At 40.8% G+C, this 20,181-nt stretch overlaps 1 protein-coding gene across 1 annotated transcript; it reads right to left on the bottom strand.

Moving 5' to 3' along the window:
- Positions 1-1,249: 1,249 nt before the first annotated feature.
- Positions 1,250-14,985, bottom strand: dusp7 (dual specificity phosphatase 7). The gene is made up of 3 exons (XM_056734869.1): positions 14,253-14,985; positions 12,332-12,760; positions 1,250-3,812 (listed from the first exon to the last, which is right to left on the bottom strand). Exons 1-3 carry the CDS (start codon positions 14,638-14,640, stop codon positions 3,505-3,507), a joined length of 1,125 nt encoding a protein of 374 aa, XP_056590847.1. The 5' UTR covers positions 14,641-14,985; the 3' UTR covers positions 1,250-3,504.
- Between the last annotated feature and the right edge of the window lie 5,196 nt (positions 14,986-20,181).

Raw genomic sequence — 20,181 nt, 5'->3', positions numbered from 1 at the left:
AAGATCAGATTATCTGTGATATGTGAACAATGGTATTAAAATATCTAGAAAAATATATTTATAGGCCTGTAGAAAAAAAAATTCTAGCATCTAGATTTGTGACTACCTTTGAAGACCAAAAGGGTCTCTGATCTTAGACAGCGTGGCAAATCGACCTTCAGAACATGAGCGAAACCTTAACTCATTCTCAAAAAAACTCAGAGCACATGGGTTAGAGAGAGGAAGCCGAGCAGTGATAGTTTGAGCAATTCGGATGTGGTGCCATCACATGCTTCAGAAACCATCTGTATCTGAAATTAACCACAAGGAACAGGAAACCTTCTCAGAGCGGGTGGGGGAGGAAGTCTCACCTCATGTTAGACTCATGTTGCAAAAAACACCGCGTGAAGAGCAGCGGACCTGAGATGTACACAAAACCAACAATTCATACTCATCTGATGCTGATTTTAAGTGCGAAAACATCCTAATGCAGTCCATTTGAGCCGGTTAGAAGATATGCATGTCTGAGGTATCTTTTTATAGCACACAGAAAGGTGGAATAGAGTTTACAGATTGATGGGGGGTGTAAGGAGAGGCTCAGAGAGGACATATTTTTGTAGGCTAACCCGGAAGTAAGCGTTGCGCTGGTTCCTTCGAACGAAAGCCAATGCATTGTTGTTTATGATGTTTACATGTTTAGTCTATCACGATAATCTTTACAGATTAACACAATATTTGCTATTTTTGAAGCAGAAATACAATCGTCAGAAGTAAAAAGGTAACACGATAAACAGACTACACTATGGTCTCTTGATATCAACGTCACCACAACCAAAGCTCCGACAACTTTCTCAAACTTTATTAAAAACGTGTTCCCTGGTGAGTAATTACTCTGTGAATGAATCCCCAACATTAATTTTAGACATTTGTGCCCATGTTGCATTATTTGTGAGATTTATATGCACGTATAACGTTACCGCCAAAGGAAGTTGTCACGTTAAAAAGTCACAAGCGGCTTATAACTGGTGTGTTTTATGTCATAGATTGAAACATGAACATATTTAGCGGTTCTGTTAGCCACAGACCTTATTTTGGGCGATTTACCAGAAATCCATTCAACAAATCCATAGACTTTGGGGAGATGGAACCAACAGTCTTAAAATGCTAACGCACTTCCAGGGTGTGCAAACAAAAAGAAGTCATCTCTGCGGGACTCAATAGTGATACAAGTGTGAAACAAGGACAAAAATACAACCCAAAGTAGACGAGATAACCAAAAAATAATTCAATATTTATTTGCAGTACAAAGTCTTGTATTGGTTTTCATATACTATACAATACATAGGGACAATTTTATATCCTTCATAAACCAGAGAATTTAACTGCCCGGTTACCAAGCCCAGTATTATACACATATATAGATTGTATCTTTAAAAAAATGTATACAGCACATATAAAACAGCTCTTTGACATTTGAAGCTGTAACACGATGCCGTCGCATTGTCAAATAAAAATCCCTGAAAAATTCCTCAGTGAGGTAAGATATACATTTCCTTATTCACTCTGTCCTTACTGTTGTGTAGCTACAAGAAAAATCCACAGAAAAACGTGTTCCTGTGTTCTGGCAAATATACAAACAGAGAAAAACATTACAGATTTCTCTCTCCCACTGTTAGAGATACAAACATTCCTCCACAAGAAGCAGCTTGAACTCAAGATTTACATCTAAACGAACCAAAAAGCTCCAAAACGAAGTGCCTTTCAATCCCGGAGTGTAAGAGTTGAAAGGTGACTTGAGAATATCGTGTCTTGTTATTGAGACTGGGTGATGAAGTCGTTTCGAGCACGATAAATAGCCATCCACAATGATTTATGAAGACGGCTGTTGCATATCTGCGCAAAATATATATTCAGACACACGAAAAGGCCACAGGAGTCGGCATATAGAGCGTTGTGTGAAACATCGAATCGGACGTAATGCGAAGTGCTACATAATCAAATGAATTCACCCAGCATGTACGTACGCACAATGCCGAGCCCTGTACTTTAGACACCCCGGGAGAAAAGCCACTTCGAGTTCGAAGCGAACAAAGCGTTATTCCTGTGGATTTCTAGTAAAAAAAGTGGAATCAAAAACCCGAGGCCGTTTTCTAGAAAATACTGCAAAGGGTTGTTGAGTATATTGCAGAGTAACAAATACAACCTTGAATGACCCGTTAAAGACCATTAGTCGTCTATTATTACTACATAACGATTCCGTTCAAAATGAACAAACGCTTTTGAATACAACGACTTGTAAAGTGAGATACAAATAGTATTGAACAGTCAGAGTAGGAAAGAATTAAAAAGGTTATATAAGGCCAGCTTAAAGCAACCCTGTTAACTCAAGCACTTGTCCGCTCGGGTCCGATCGCACGTTTCCACGGAAACGCCCTCGCTACACACTGTTAACCACCCCGCCGGCGACGCCACACGGGAGCAGCAATAGTAGTTAAAAAAACTGTTCTCAACAAACGATGCTCATCTACCGACATCTCGAGAGGAACACATGCCCAAATACATAGAGTGAATAGATATACTCTTATTTAGAGATGAATACAATATATTTTCATACTGTAATCAGAAACACCAAGGCCAGAAGGTGAATGAACCCTAGCGAACACTTTTAAACAAGGAAATTGGGACTCCTAGCGAGGGCCGAAAGCGTCGATCTGGAACAATGAGCTTTGAGTAAGTGCGTTGTTCCTTTCCGGCGCGCAGCTGCGCGGCCTCGTCGCAGCCTAGAACTGGCAGCTCCGGGGGACCTCTGAATGTCTCTTTATGTGTGTTGGAGTACCGGTTTTAAGTGCCAAGAAGTGAAAGGCTTCACCACTGTGCAAAGCGCATTAGGTCATTGCAAATGTAGGAAAAAAACCCAGAGGTTCCTACCGAGGGGGGAGGGGTCACAATGTTTGTTTTTGTTTCAAAGGAACTACACGACGCGTGTACAATTGTGTTTGCGATCTTTGTGAGGAAATATACAAATATATAGAAACGGACAGACTGCGTGTATTGAATGTATTGTGCACCTCTTTGATGGTGTGTTTTTGTCTTTAATTAGAGAAAACAAAAACTCTGCAGAGACAGATTTTCATCCGAATACGAAACAAAAATACCAGTCAGTACATTGGCACCCTTCAAAAGCGGGAGGTCGTAGGCATCCATGCCACAAGACGGCAGTTCTGCTCTACTCTCTTTGTATCAAGCGCTGTGCAAAAGTCTCTCTTTTATCAAACCGGGACAAAAATAGAACAGTCAGTTCCATAAAGGCAAGAAAAGCTGCATTACAATCCACTGAAATAGCTGCAGGGCTTCAAAGGGTTCGGGTTCGCCTTTGAGAGCGACACCTGCGTGAAAAGCTATCCCGTGTCCATTCCACACTTCGCCATTGCTGCTGGCCTGCTCCTCCAGGTGAAAAACTCCCCTGGAGATGAGAGATAAACATTCAAAGGGTGGCCGATCCCACCCGGCTTCCTCTGCTGGCCTTCATGTGGACTCCAGCGTGTCTAGCTGGAACATGTTGTGATTGGTTGGCGTAGTGAAGAAGAGCTGGTCGTTGGGTGTGCGGTTGTCGCAGGGGCTGTTGAGCCCTAGTGTCCTCTCGAAGTCCAAGAGTTGCCCCATGAAGTTGAAGTTGGGCGAGATGTTGGACTTCTTGCGCTTGACGAAGTCGTAGGCGTCGTTCAGCGACAGGTTGCGCTTCTGCATCAGGTACGCCACCGTGACGGTGACCGAGCGACTGATGCCTGCTAGGCAGTGCACCAAGATGCCACACTTTTTGGAACGAGCTTCATCTGAGGAAGGAAAGAAAAACAAATATGAACACTGTGGGACACCAGCTGATTCCCAATAAAATAAACATATGAAAGCACAGATATGTGCTAAAGGAATACGTTCGCATTTAAATATTAAAATGTTATCTTCTTATAGACCACTTTGCAAGATGTTAACACTGGTCATTTTTTATCTCACAAATATAATTAAAACTTTACGACATTGGTTCAACATCTTGATACCATTACAAATGTTCTGTTGGTTGTATTTTGATCAAATGATTGTGTCGTGTAAAACTGAAACAGGTTTTCTTCTCGACCAGCGTTGCTTACGTTTTTTTCGAAGTGCTCTATACGGGGGTCAAATGGCTAAACGCCATCCATAATCCAAATGAACAAAGAAATTGTTTCTTTACTGAAATAATACGTTAGTGACAAAAATGATTGCTATTTAAACGTATTCGATACACACCGATCAGTACAGTAAATTCAAATAAGTCAATAATGTAGAATCACATTGGTTCTCGCATATCTTGTGATCCCTAAGATAATGAGAGCATTTTAATTCATGTAAAAGTCACATAATTCTGGTAAATTATAAGAGTTTATATATTAACTTTTATATTTGACTGAACTATTCCTTTCAAATGTTCAACTCCTAAAAAAAGTTCTGAATGACCAGAAGAAATATTTCTTCATACTAAAGATAGGTAAGGTAAGCAAACTAGCCAGTTCGCATTACTTATTTTATTAGCGATGGTTTAAAAGGAATCGATGAAGAGATGCAACTTTAACATGATATGCTTCAGAAAACAAACAGTTGTTAGTTTGTTGTTGGGAGATGATGTGTCTTGCATTTTTGAGCACTGTGTTTTAAGGAAAATGCGAACATATGAAGAGTTTGGTTCCAAAATGAGATAACTTATGAAATCATTTTTGAAAAATCATGTTTTTTATTATGTTGTTATGTTTTAATTGTGTAAGTTAGCTGTATTTTTTAGTTATTATGGATTTAATAAAAAAACTGAAGTTTGATTGAAATGAATTGAGTGCACAATAAAAAAAAACATGATTTTAGAAAAATTCTAGTTGTCTCAGTCTGAAACCAAACTCTTCATATTTCAAAGTTTTGTTTCGATTCTCCTGGATTTGGAACTCAAGAATGCACTCTCCAAAAAGGAGTGTGATCTGTATCGACTAGACATGGCCCTTAACCCGTAGTTACGTAAGGATTCCTACAAAGCGCCCAGTGGTTTTTGCACATTGCTCCTCTGATAAAAAACGGATTTGAAAAAGCTTTCTTGCATCCACAAAACGGCTTAAAAAATACTGCTGTGAATTAAAGCTTTCTTTAATAAAGTAACGTTTAATGCTCTGCATTCATTCCTTTCTATTCGTTCAATGAGATTAAACAAGACTCTTCAGATTGAACCACTGCAGTATGTTTAAAGATACCGCTTCATTCAAAGAGCAGTGTAACCGTAAACTGAAAAACCACATCGCGCAGGACAACCTCTAACAAGCGAGAAACGCCCTTTTTAAACTTGCTTATTTATGCCCAATCCGGCAATATGAAAGATCAGCGTTATACATTATTTACAGAGAAAGTGCATCTGGTTTTGTGGGGCATGACGTACTACAGAGCCATTAGTGCCAGGCAAGGCAAAGTATAGTATATTTCCTCTTCTCCTCCCGTGATGGACGACGAACAACGCTTTCAGCCGAGCTGAACCATGGAACAATGAGGTCACTTCCCCCAGAATCATCGACTCCAACAGTGAGCCTCTTATCTACCATATACGAAGTGTAAGGAGGGTTTTTCAGACCGCATAAAACTTTAAAAATAAGATCATAGTTTCATTACATGTCGATGACCTCTGTAAAGTCTGTCATATAAACAGAAAGTGTCTTTCTTCCACAGAGACCTCCTGATGTTCCAGGCTCTTAATTTAACAGTGTGATTTGCATGAACAGATAACATGAAACGTCTTTGTGTGTTAGCAAAAGCGAAACTGTTCACGGACCAGAACAATAAAGTCCAGCCACATAACAGGATGTTTTGATGGAGGTTGGTGTGCGCCACTTCGCCCTCCCACTGTTTAAGTCACGTGTCTTTTAATAATCGACAACCTGACCACAGAAAGAGTTTTATTTAGAACTTATTTACAGCCGTGTGACTGAACAGCCGCACCCCAGAAAAGTTCCTTCATTATGGAGCGTTTCAAACCCATAAGAAGATTTTTTCATGTTTGATTTGACGCTCTTAATGCGAGATCAAAAAAAGAGATTTTCATTCATTTTTCTACAGAGAGCCATCACATGACTTCAGAAGACGTTGATTCACATTGACTAATTCTGTGGTGGTACATAATTCTCATTCTTTTGTTAAAAAGATGTGGGCAGGTAAATAATGACAGAGCTTTTACTTGAACTCTATCACCTCATAAGACCGATTTCCCACAAAACTCAATGAAACACAACTGTCAGAATGAGATTTACGCCATGACATACAGATAAACAAACAACTCAAACCAGAACGACAGGTTTTATTCATAGACAACATGCAGTAACAGTTTACGGTGACACCACAACTTTCGAACCTCAGATGGGAAATCTTATTCAATTATAAATAACTGCGGTCTCAAACCTGTAAATCTTTATATGGTATATCATTTCCACACCCCAAAGGGTACGGCTTGACATTAAGCTCTGTCACGTATAAATAGTACTTGTCTGAAGATAAAAAATGATATTTCATTTGAAGTGAATTGTTTCGGATCCTGATTGGTCAAGTTTGTTTATTAGCATTTTACCTAGTGTCTGCTGTGGTCCCCTACACTTGTTAACACTCTATAGAACAAAGGTAAGCAGTAATTATTATTGGCTGTATGTTAACACATTTTGCACACGGCAGCACTGGTGCTACAGAGGTTTTAAGTTTTGTAACACAGGCCAAACAGTCATAGCACAAGTATAAAATGGCAGTAGTCATCATTAAAAAAATGTATGTGCAGTTCATCACATGAATAGGCAGGTAACAAATGGCATCAATATTACATACAGATGGATAACTTTGGGCTATATATATTAATAGTTTAGTTTTTTTCTAAGTTCATTTTTCACCATACAAAGAGCTATATTTGTCCACATAAATTACTGTAGCTATAGTGTTATTTACTATAGATGGCAGTGATATTCCTAGGTACTATATTGTTTTTTGTTTTTGAACCTTACTATAGTATACTACAGTGTATCAATTTACTACAAGGGAACTACAATTTCATTTAGCAAATGCTACAGTATTTTTCCATCTGAGTGTTGAAGTTAACAGGGCTTTTATTTTGACGGGTTATCGGGAAGATGCTCAAGTTTTAGTGTGTTTTACAATAGCAAAGCCACTAGAAGGCAAGCCTGCAACCTTTAGCCAATAAAGCCTAACGGCTAATGCTAACGCCCTGGCTTCAACCGAACGCAGGAAAGGAGACCAGATGCTAGTTTTTTTTTAATGGATGTCAACGGGTTTTGTTAGCCGTTACAGATTCTCCAATTGGAATTATTACTGACCCTCCCATCTCTCTATAATAAGAGTATCTCTGACAACAGCTGTCCTCAAACAGTAAAATGCTCATAAAATAAACTCTCAGAGCAACTCTTGAGAAGAAGTTCATGTGTTTATATCCTCACTAGAGCTGAAACGATTCCTTGCGTAATTCAAATTCAAATACAAAAAAATAATAATCAAAGCAATTTAATCATACTGAAAAATAAGTGATAGCTTATTGAAATGGTGAGCTGCAATTTTTCTTAGTTTTAGTCTATATTGCGAGTGAAACTTGTTTTTATCGGCTGCATTGAGTCCATAAAACTAGATGTGGACTAGTGGATGTAAACTCCTGCTATTTACACATGATATCTGACTAATCTGCGTGTTTGAGTGAATGAACACGCGTGATGCTCATGAATCTGTCTGCGTCTGCGCATTATGAGGACATGAACTTCATCTCCAGAGCTGCTCTGAGAGTTTATGTCACAAATATTTTATTGTTTGAGAGAAGAAACAGACACACTAAAAAATAAGAGTCTTTTGACAAAATAAAAGTCTGGTTAACTCAGTATTTTATGTGGACAAATATATTGCTATTTAATAGTAAAAAAAGAAACTAAAACTAATTTAGATAAACTAAATGCATCATGCATAAGCTGAAGTTAGTTGTTTACCTTTTAAATTATTATAATTCTATTTTTATTAATCTTTCTTATTTATAAATGTCTATTATATTGCATTTTGAATATAATATAGAAATGTAATGTATTAAATGGGTTAACTTTCACAGATATTAATTTATTTAATTTCAGCAATTTCATTTTTTTTTTTTTCTAAATAGGAAACAACTTCATTGGTTATTTTAAGAGACCTGTCTTATTTTCTCTTGTATATTTATTATCTGTATACCCGATTAATCATTGAAGAAATCAGTAGAATACTCGATTACTAAAATAATCGATTGCTGCAGCCCTGAATCTCACACAGTGCAGACGCAGACAAATCCTTGTAGTATGTTAATCTGTGCATAACAGCCAGATGACATATTTAAATAACAGGATGCCGTGTCCGTATCTAGTAATATGGACTCAATGCGCTGGGCCATAAATCGATGTCACACACGAACAAGCACAACCAAGACAAACTCAATTCACACAAACATGCAGCTCTGTCGAAAGCACCTATTCTTATTATTACTAGCACACACCGAAGTTTTTCATAGCACTGTTATTATTATTATTTTTCAAGTTACTTGTAAGTTTACCAATGAGTTTTCAGAAGTTCCAACAAACTGCTTCTACACTTCAGTTATCAAACGCTACCCACACATGACTCCAAGCATGTTCACATCAAGGATTATAACTATTGAAAGTTAGGATCACTTTCAAAGTGATTTGTTCTCAGCTGATGAAGGATAAAACAGCTTGTGATAAAATGAATGTTATCCTCTGGTGGTGTGGATGCTATCGCAGTTCTTATTATCATCCTTTAACCGCTGATCTGACCTTTAAGCCATCCCAATTTTGCTCAACAGGACCACTATGTGATAAACACTGAACTGAACATTCTGTGACTTGATGATGACGCGTCTCACGTGATATCAAGATCAGATAAGTAGGGCAGCCCTTTTCCAGTCGACTCTTTGTTATTCGACTAGAAGACACTTATTGGAACAAAAATGTATTCGTTGATTGTCTGCATATCATTTTAAAAGTGTATACGCGGCGGGTTCTTCGCTTTACATAGCTGTTCGCTCTAACACTTCTGTTAACTTTGATAAAGATGAGCATGTTTAATGTTTATTTACCCCAGGGTGTAAGAGTAACATGGTGGCTAAAAATGCAATCCTACGTTTGCCAGATCTGTTGAGCACATGCGCTGCATCACTCGGCCATCTGTGCGCTTCTAACGGCAGTCGCATCGGCTTCATTGTGTGAGGGACACAGAGCTCAGTTTTCTGGGGGTGCGGAGCTAAATGTGGCTTTATTCATTAAGATTCAGTATACACCTTAATAAAGCATATTTTGTGAAGAAATGCCAAAGAGCCTGAATGTGAAAGGAAAGTGCATCAATATAGGATCACAGGACACAGTGGGAGCGCTTTGCATTCATGTTCGAGGCTTCTGCTTTTCTGTACATAATATGCTTTATTATATGGTGTATACAGAACATTGTGTTTTGGAATGTCGCAGGAACATAAGTTTGGCCTTTTTGTTGGGAAAACTGATATCAGTGTTCTCTCTGAAACCGGCTTTATAAAGAAGTGCATGCTGCCAGAGACGCGGAAAACAAAAACACTAAGGCGAGTTGAGTTAAGTTTATGGTCTATATTGTTGTAGTGTTTAGTTCCTGCTTTATATTTAATTTATTTACTCACATTTTTGCATTCTGACCTTAAATTTTGCTATAATTGAATTTTGTTTCCAAAGAAATTACTATTTACAACTTTTCACATCATATGCAATTGTTGCGGTCTGATCCAGAGAAAAAAGGTTTCGTTATGAGTCTGTAGACTACTATTTTAGTTTGCTGTTTTGGTTCGTTTGACTAAAATTGATATTAACTCCATCTTTTTTTTCAAATTTTCAATAGTTCACTAGAGAAATTGAGATGTTGAATCATAACTTGTGGCGTTGTCACAGCAGATTGCATTATACATGCACTTGAGAACTTAATTTATATTTCAAAGGCTCATTATAATGGTTTTGTATAGCTCTGTTATTTAATACAATGTTACATAACAAATCTTTTTCATACATGAATCTTAACTATCATCTGATGTCCCCATTCCCCATGTAATGTATATTTAAATATTTCAATTAATATCATAAACGTGCGAATAGTCAACTAACGGCTTAAATGAACAACTAGTCGACTAAAGTAATCTCTAGTCGAGGGCAGCCCTACATATAAGTTGACTATACGATTTGATGCGATATGTTAGTAAACACATGGCTTAAAATGCGCTGAACTCATTAAAGGGACAGTTTATCCAAAAATGAATTTACTCACCCTCGAGTTGTTCCAAATCTGTATACATTTCTTTGCTCTGATAAACACCGACAAACTTATTTGGAAGACTGCTTGTATCCAAAAAGTTACTTGGCCACCATTGGTAGTTGACTTACAATGGTAGTCAAGTGCCCCAGAACTGTTTGCTGTCCTACATTCTTCAAAATATCTTCTTTTGTGTTGATCAGAATCGAAGAAATGTATAAAATAATTTTTCCTACTATGGTAGTCAATGGTGGCAAAGAACTGTTTGGTTACAAGCATTCTTCTAAATATCTTTATCTGTGACAAAGAAATGTATACAGATTTTATTACACATCTTTGGGTGAACTGTTCATTACATGGAAGAAAGTCCAATCAAATTTGAGAGTTGCACATTTCTGCCATGTACTATTGTGTTTTGCCGCTAAGTTAAGTTACCTGTCAAGTACCTACATTTATGGCTGAAAGAAGGGCTGCACGATAATGTATCGCGATTCACTTTAATATTGCATATTCTCTTCGTTTAAAAAAATACTATAAAATTGGTGTTTAAAATGAACAAATTAATGGCTATAAAAAAGCAGTTAATTCCCTTTAAAACGATTTTAGTCACTATTAGCTGTTTACAGGACTCAGTAGCAAAACAGGATAACAAGTTTTAGTAAAACCTACATACTTAATAACTGAACAGAATCTACATAGTTGAACACATGAACGCCCTTTAACATGCAAACATGACCTCGTACAGGATGTTTTTCGGAAGTGACTAGAGAACGTGTCAACCAGGATCGGCCACAGACAGCAAATGTGCTAACTAAAAAGCCCACAATAACTACAGAGAGAAAGCAAAACCGTTCCCAACAACCTTATTCTTTTGAAGAACCAATTGTGTCAAATAAAAGAATCCACAATATATGAAACATGCACTAAACATGACAAAATCAACCATAAGGGGGAACAGTTTTGTTTACATGTGTTTATGGTAGGGATGGGCATTTAAAGCAAAAATAATATTCGATATTATGTAGAATAAACATAACCAATTGAAAGAACGTATTGCGAACAGTCCTAATGATTGCACTTACAGTATCAGCTGATTGGAGGCATATCTTTAGCGATCACCCTAGTGATGAGTGCTGTTGTTTGCCCTGTCCGTCAAGCATTCAACTCAGTTGATCTGATCATGAAACTAGCCGTTGACCTGTGGATCCTTCGCCCTCAAATAAACGCTCAGACTTATGATAAGCAAACTTCGCATACCAGAGTTTGCACTTCATTTTATAAAAGGACCCCACACAGAACTCATATTAAACATCTTCGCAAGTTACCGTATATGCCACGCAAGTCTACAGTGTGCGTAGCCTACGTAATGTTAGCGAGCGTGAGACTTCTGTTGACAGTTTAGTAAGTAGCAGCGCCACCTTCTGGTTACATGAACGCATCACCACCGCATTGACACAGGGAATTGTTTTTGTTGTCTTTATTTTTAGACAACAATAGCACACACTATTCGATGTTTGATATTTAGATCGATTAATCGGATATTCAAAAAATTGTGACTAGTCCCTATTTCATGCGAATAAAAGTGGGCTAGTTTGCATTGATTCATGGTTCAGTTCACCATTGACAATGCAGCTCTGTGATCTTTGGGTTAAATTGATTCTTGTGTACGACTCACTCAATCATTTCTATCTGCTTCCTGTGATTCACTATTCCTGTCATTTTGTGCTCTTGTTGTACATCGCTGCTGCAAACCACTTTTGGTCTGAGATTGACCAATATCCAGAGATTATTATCTGTCAGTCATAGTGTACCATGTTTTTTATTTAAATCTCAGGTAAAACAAAATGCAATTCACTTTTGAAAACCTTTTAGACTTTTTGTGAACATAACAGATTCATGAATTCATGTTGCGAATGCAAACACATTCCAAAATGACATGCATTGTTTCAACACATTTAAAAACGATAAAAAGTAAAAGTACAAGAGGTTGGCTTCTTACCTATGAAAGAAATGGCTTCAGGGAAAAACTGAGACAGGTTTTGGCTCCAGTGATCAGAGATGGGAATTTGCTTGTACTTGAATTCTCCGTCGTGTTCAAACATGTTAGGCAGGTTGGGAGTTACGTTCAGGATGTACTTGATGTTGTACTTGCCAAGAACGTCCAAGTTGGCTGAGTCTTTGGCACAGCCCAGGTAAAGGTAGGGTAATATTTGGACGGGGAAGGCTGGTTGGTTGTTGGGTAAGGGGCTGCCCTCCGACTCTGTGGCACTACCTGGTTCCCGATCGGATTCTCCATCAGAACAATCTGAACTGATCCGGAGTCCTCCGAGTCCCAAGACGGATGAGGGAGGAGAGCTGCTTGGACACGAGCAGTCCAAGTTAGTCTCGCAGTGCTCTGGGTATTCGCTTTGAAACTTGTTAAATCCTCCTGAAACAGGCCAGATGACACAGGAATATTATTATTAGATTAGAGAGCAATAGGGGTGACATTAAATATTAATCCAAGAATAACATTTTTAAAACACACACACATTCAAACAGGATGTGTGTATGTATCAAAGATGTTCAGATGTTCCATTCAAAAGAAATGTACAAAAGTGATTTAATGTCCATAGAAAACACATTCAATGTAAATAAACTGTCTACTTTAGGCACCCAAATACATTTCTGGAGGATAAAGTCAAAATTCATATTCAAACAACATGCTTCTGATTTAAACATATTAAAATGTATAAACAATAAGGGAACATTTTATACTTTATTGTGCTTTAAAGGAGAAAAATCATATTATTGACATATGTGGAAAACCTACAGGATAGAGGCAAAGTTAAATTTGTTTTACAAGGAATTAGCATTTGGGGTTAAAGTACATAAGAAACGTGCAAAAGTAGATTTTTGTCTAAATATGTCAGAAAAGATTCCTACACTGAATGACATCTTAGTGGGTGTCTTCTGTAAATCAGGGGGACATTTATATTTATTTTTGTGCAATTATATTAAACAGAAAACTTTCTCTTTTTAACAACAATTTAAAGCAGTATTACACGTATTGTTTTTAAGCTTTAACCACCGAGCTCTTCAAACAAAGTTTCACCGGAAAAGCGTGTTTTAGGTTTTAGTGGAGTGGCGCTTGACTGTTGAATGGCACTGCGCTTCATGAGAGCTCACGAGGGCAACTCGCTTTATTTTGTGAATGGTGGCGACGCAGATAATTACACATTCACACAGCATTTCACAGCCAAACGACAAAACGCCACACATATGAGTGCATTTACGACTAACGTCGAATAAAATCCGTAAATGTATCGAAAAGCGACCAACTGCGTCGTCATTCAGCCCCTGCGGTAGTTCATTCATGATTTGCTCCTTTCCCTCTGAGAGACAACATGGCGGAGCCATTTTAGGAAATTAATTGAAAACATCTTTGAATCCGAAGACTCTTTTTAAAACTTTGGCGTCTCACACGTCGCCAGAAGGAAGGAAACGTTTTATTAAATGTCATGATTTCGGGGGTTAACGTACTAAATTTGTCCCAATAAACGTGACGGATACAACAATCCGAAATATTTCCACGTAGGACGAACATGTGAAGTTTATGGCTGTTCTACACAAGCGCGTGATTGACTGACTGTAACGTTATTCGTCAAGCAGCAACTCTTTCGTCATATTAAATAAAGTCGACCTTTCAACTCAGCGCGTGGAAACGTGACAACTTTCGCATTGTAACTTAACCATAAAGAACGTCGTTCATTTCCAACTGTCAGATGTATAGATGTATCGGGATACAATAAATCCGTTTGTTTTACACAAACTCTGACCACTTGAAACCTTAAAAGTTTTGAATGGCAAATTACGAGAATGACTTAAAAGCGTCCAAAACAAACGTCTGCTTCTGTTGATGAGGCAACCACGTTTTTTACCTTCCAAATAAAAGGCTTTACAGCCGTCATCCCGCAGCTTCTGCATGAGGAGCCCCAGCACGGAGCCCGAAGCTCCGCTCTCCTGCCAGTCCGTCGTCGCCTCGTCGTACAGCACCACCGTATCCGTCTTGCAGCGCTTCACGAACTTTTCCTTATCCTCGTTATTGGGGATGATGGATCGGATGGGCAGGTGGCCCTTCTTCAGCCTCCGGAGCATGAGCCCCGGGATGACCAGGTTGATGGCGGACTCGATGTGCGAGGACTCGAAGAGTTCGTGCGACCTGCAGTCCAGCAGCAGCAGCGAGCTGCCGCCAGTCTCCAGTTCATCCTGCAGCCATTCCGCGCTTTTGCTCGACATCATCGCGCCGCTCCAGAGAGTATTTTTCATGGGGGAGATAGGGCGAGGCTTCCGCGTGCGGTAAAATGAGAGGGAACGAGAGATCAGGCGATGAAAAGTTTCCCCGCGGGCATATCCACACTCGTGGGTCTCCTGTTTCAGTGTTATGGCGCTGAGATTGCGTGCGCGCTCACCGACACATCGCGGCTGTCCTCTTGCGGTCTGCGGAAACGGGAGAACACGGGCTCGGCGTCCATAAGAGACCGCGGTCCGGTGCGGTACAGTCAGATGATAATGATGATAGCGGAACGGGTTGGATGTTTTGGGGATGTCGGGTGAACAGCGCAGCTCATGATCGCCGTACGTCTGTTTGTCATTTTCGCATGGCAGTTTGACAGGCTGTAATAAAATAAACACGTCACCGGGTGGGAGGAGTCGGACGTGTTGCATTTAAAGACGCAGTGCGTCTTATTTTTCCCTCTGAAAATAATGAACTATGCATTCATAAAGTGCGTAATTTTGTGACTTTTACCTATTTGTAATATTCGCAGGAGTGTTATTAACCAGAATTTTTTTAATAACATGATAAAATTAACATAAAAATAACCTAAAGCAAGTAGAATTAAGATTCTTACAGTTATTTTAAAACAAATATACATCTTTTTAATTATGACAAACTCTAGAATATTTCAATGGGTAGAGATTGTGGTTTGTTTTCTTTCCAGTAAAGCATGATGTTTTCTCAGAAAATGTGTGCATGAATGACAGAGAATTCAGGTGTTCTAGGAAATCGCAGTGTTCACTGGCCCTTTAAGGATTACAGATGTGCATCACAGCATTATTTCTATGAATGTTGATTGTGAATGGAACGCCTTTAGTTAAAATGTGAATGAGATGAACTATTACTTCCCAACATTATACACAATTGTTTATGCACAAAAACCAGAAGTGTGATCTAAAATGTATGATTTATTCTTAATTCATAACACATGAGAGGGGGTCAGCCCAAAATAGTGGAGCCCGCCAGGACTACAGCCAAAGTCTAAATGATCCAAATTTGAAGCTCAAAACCGATGTGGTTCCTCATGTTTCTGTTAACAGAAAGTCTTATTACCTGTAACTTAGTCTAAATGCTTAAGCTGAAGAATACGCCATAAGACTGATGGGTAAAAGAAGCAACTTTTCATTTCAGCACAGATGCATGATGGGAAGAGTGAGATGCCTAGGCAAGACACAATGGCCTTTTATATTTCCAGATGAGTTGTAGTTACTCCAAACTGTCAGCCTCTTGTGTCTCCATCCTCTCATCCAAAAGGCCTCTCCACAAAAACAAGACAATCCTCTTACTGAAAACAGAGTTTCTTCAGGCGGTTTATAATCTACCCCCATTTTGAAATTTGCAAATACGCTTGAAACTTATTTTTAATTACAAAAATAACATAATACGACACAATAACAAAAAAATATGACACCTTGTTGCATAAAAAAGTGCGTTAAGGCATAAAACTGAATTATATATATAATTTCAAGACTGAAAGATGATTCTAATCATTAATATATTATCCAAGAATGTTTCTCAAATGTTTTGTTTCACAAAGAAGGTTCATATTCTCTGGTTTATTTCAATTATAATGCATCTGCTCTAGGTTTTGTATTTCTATCTGTCAGTGTGCCCAAACACGTAATAGCAAAAGATGATGTGGAGGAAACCACACTTAACTTTAATTTCCTGCTGGAATCGAGTCCCTGCCAACGGTTCCAAAGTAAACATCACAAATACTTGTTGAGTGGGCTAAACATACATTCCTGCTTGTCAATACATGTAAAAGTGCCAAACCTTCGAACGAGCACAAATAATAGCCCATCACAATTGAAATATTCCATATTTTACAGCAGATTTCCCACAATTTCTACTGCGGCTTCTGTTCAGAGTCACCGTATGAACAATTCAGACAAGTGATCTTCCCTCGAGAGTCCCGGATGAATGTTAATGTCATCAGTAAAGGTGATCACTATAACTGATGCTCTGGATGAAGTGGTGTTTAGTGATCCGGCAGCCGTGAATGACATTGGCCGAGTCTACAGTTTCCATGCGGCCCACTCAAGTGTTAATCCACCCTCATAGTGTCAACTCCCACATCGTGATTGGCATTTCCTCCGCTCACATTCAGACTGGGTAATTCATTAATACTGCACGATCCCACCCCTCCTTAGCCAGGAAACCAAGGCCAGTTTTGCCCTATCAGTTCCATGTATGATTCATTCCATGAATTTTCAATAGAAATCGGGGAAAGTGATTCCATGATGAACTTTGCCCGGGAAAACCTGGCGATTTTGGACAACAAAGAGATCGACCATCTGAATGAAAAATGATGGTTAGTTTTATCTTTGTCATCCTGTGCGATAAATGACAAGTAGCATGACAGGTACTTCAGCGACAGTTTGCTTACAGTCTTGAAGTGGGTATGACATGTTTTTAAATCATTGGTGGAGGTTTCGATCAGGCCAACAGGGTTACAAGCTTTTGTTTTCCATAATTATGGGATATATAAGCCATTGAATATCAAGTTATTAGTGTTTGAATATAGTGGATACCCTTAAAAAAAGTGTTTGATTTGCATCCGTTCATGCATTAGCTTCAAAGATGCCCACAGTACATGGAGAAATAATCTAGCAACATCATTTCTGTCCTCATAAGGGTGGAGTTACAGCATCTATCAGCTGGGGTTTTACCTGAGCTAACAAACCAAATCTCCAATGACTTTGCAGTACAAATATATTTTTCTGAAGTTAATGTATAAATTAAAGTGGTCATGTGGCGCGAACACATGTTTTTCTGTGTCTTTGGTGTGTTATAAGCTGCCCATGCATGTATTAGACACATTAGGCAAAAATGAAAGTGTGCGTTTTTAACCTTAAATCGTGTATACACATTGCATTACATCTAAAACGATAATATTCATTTTAGCCGTGTCATATCACCCCTTTAACAAAACGTCTTGGTTACGTATGTAACCTCAGTTCCCTGATGGAGGGAACGAGACGTTGTGTCGAGAACGACAGATGGGGTTCGCCCTTGAGAACCAATCAACTCTGACTACTATAGAAAAGGCCAATGAAATTTGGCGAATGCAATTTGCATGCCGGGCTCCGCCCCCGGAAATCCGGTATAAAAGGAGGCCGGCGTGCAGCATTCACTTACCTTTGTTCTGAAGAGCCTGAGACCTCTCAAACTGCAGCAGAATACGATACGTGTTCGTGGCATAAGGGACACAACGTCTCGTTCCCTCCATCAGGGAACTGAGGTTACATACGTAACCAAGACGTTCCCTTTCTGTCGGTCTCTCGACGTTGTGTCGAGAACGACAGATGGGGTTGCCTATGGAAAACGCCACAACGCTGTATCGCGTCACAATCTCTAGCGAAGCGACGGTAACAAGCCTGGGCGTGTCATCTCGAAGCTTTCGTGAGACTGTAACCTTCCAGTGTGGTGGTCGGGGGGTTCCAGAGCTTTCTTGGAGAAAGATGGGTACAGCCCTGACCGGTAACTTTCACGGACGGGGCCTTAGCTCTCTATAGGCGAGAGGCCGTCCAGATCAGTTTACACCGGGTAAGCGCGACTCTTAATCAGAGAAGCGCTACAGAGGCCACCTCCTACCCGTGGGGAGGAATATGGTGGATATAGGTATGGTCTCGTCCTTGGAGGAGAACGCATGGAACGTGCGGACTGAGTAGTTAACCGCGAGGTGGAGGCCCACCTGGGGAAGCTCATGGGTTACCAGGAGTGGGAACCATTCTCATGAGGATACATCAGACGGAACAGCCCACGGAGGGGGTGTTACAGACGTCCGGTAGCACTAGTCCGGTTAGAGCTATCTGTGATAGCTCACATGGTATCCCGGCCTAAGGGGGAAGGCTGCTCTGCCCAGCCAGCCCCCAGGGGGTGCTTGTTTGGTGATGGATGGAATGCCTATTCTTAACCAGTGTCTGGGTAAGAAGGGAGGCTGGTGAGGTACCAGTTTCTTAGCGATGTGTTCGGGTAAGAAGAAAAGGTAAATAGCACACTGACCCAACCTGTTAGAGGGTGGAAAGGTGCTTTCGCAGGCATACGCCCCCCCGGATGCAAGTCCTACATGTCGCCACGCAGGACGTGGGCTGACACCGGGTTTACGCAAAGGTTGTTAACCCTTGCGAAGGTGTTTGGGCATAGCCCAACCCGCAGCTCTACAGATGTCTGCTAGAGAGGCGCTTCTGCCAGTGTCCAGGAGGTGGCTAAACTCCGTGTGGAGTGAGCCCTCACTGCCAATGGGCATGGGAGATTCTGAGATCGGAATGCCGTCGTAACGGCGTCCACGACCCAGTGCGCCAGCCTCTGTTTGGAGACAGCCTTCCCCTTCTGCTGTCCTCCAACAGACACGGAGCTGGTCAGAGCTTCAGAGCTCTGCGTGCGGTCCAGTACGTACTGGACACAACACTAATCGGGTTGGGTCTTCCTCCCCTATGGGGAGCGCCTGCAAGTTCAACACTTGGCCCCGGAGGGAGTAGTGGGAACTTCTTGGGCACGCATCCGGGCCTGGGTCTCAAGATAACGTGAGAGTTTCCAGGGCCGAGTTTAAGGCAATCCAGGGACACGGAGGATGCTCGGTGGTCCCCTACCCTCTTGAAGGAAGTGAGCGCCGTCAGGAGGGCCGTCTTACTCTATGAGGAAGATCGGAACCTCCGAGGGGCTCTTTGGGGGGCCCTGAGGCTCCCCAGGACCACTTAGGGTCCCAAGAGGGTATGGAGCGGAGATGAGGCGGATTCCGCCCTCTCGCTGCTTAGGAACCTGGTGACCAGGTCGTGTTGCCCTAGAAACTTTCCACCGACTGAGTCGTGATGAGTGGCAATAGCGACTACATACACTTTCAGTGTGGAAGGGAGATGTTAGTCTCCAGTCTCGTGAGGAGGGGAACACAATCCTGATCAAGCACCTCAGTGGGTCTTTCTCGTTGAGAAAGACACCAGGACGAGAAGAGGCACCGTCTAGAGGCGTGTAACCGCCTAGTAGATGGGGCCCTAGCCTGGGTGATGGTCTCAGCCGTATAGGGGGAGTAGCCATCTTAGGATCTTCTCGTCCCGTCTAGAGACCAGACATGGGTGTTCCAGAGGTCTGATCTGGGATGCCAGAACGTGTCCTTCCCCTGAGAGAGCAGGTCCTCTGTCAGGGGAATGGTTCAGGGGGAGTCGCTGTCCAGAGCATCGGCTCTGAGGCCAAGTGCGGTTAGACCGGTGTGGTGTAACCAAGAACACTTGGTGCTCCTGCTCCCTGACCTTGCACAGAGTCTGTACAAGAAGGCTCCTGGGGGGGGAAGGTGTGCTTCCGCCCATCCCGCGGCCAGCTGTGCGCAAGGATATCCGTGCCGAGGGCAGGGACTATCAAGCGGGCAAATGGTGGTGTTACGGGAGGTGAACAGGTTTTACCTGGGCCTACCCGAACAGCCTCCAAATGAGCTGGACTGCACGGGGGTGGAGTCGCCACTCTCCACGAGGCATAAACTGGCGAGAAAGCACGTCGGCTGTCTAGTTCAGTTTGCCCGGGGTGTGTGGCCTGCA

Source organism: Triplophysa dalaica, chromosome 21, assembly GCF_015846415.1.
Source record: "Triplophysa dalaica isolate WHDGS20190420 chromosome 21, ASM1584641v1, whole genome shotgun sequence".
Taxonomy (NCBI): Eukaryota; Metazoa; Chordata; class Actinopteri; order Cypriniformes; family Nemacheilidae; genus Triplophysa; species Triplophysa dalaica.
Note: the sequence above shows the minus strand (reverse complement) of the source record. Positions and strands in the feature narration are given on the sequence as shown.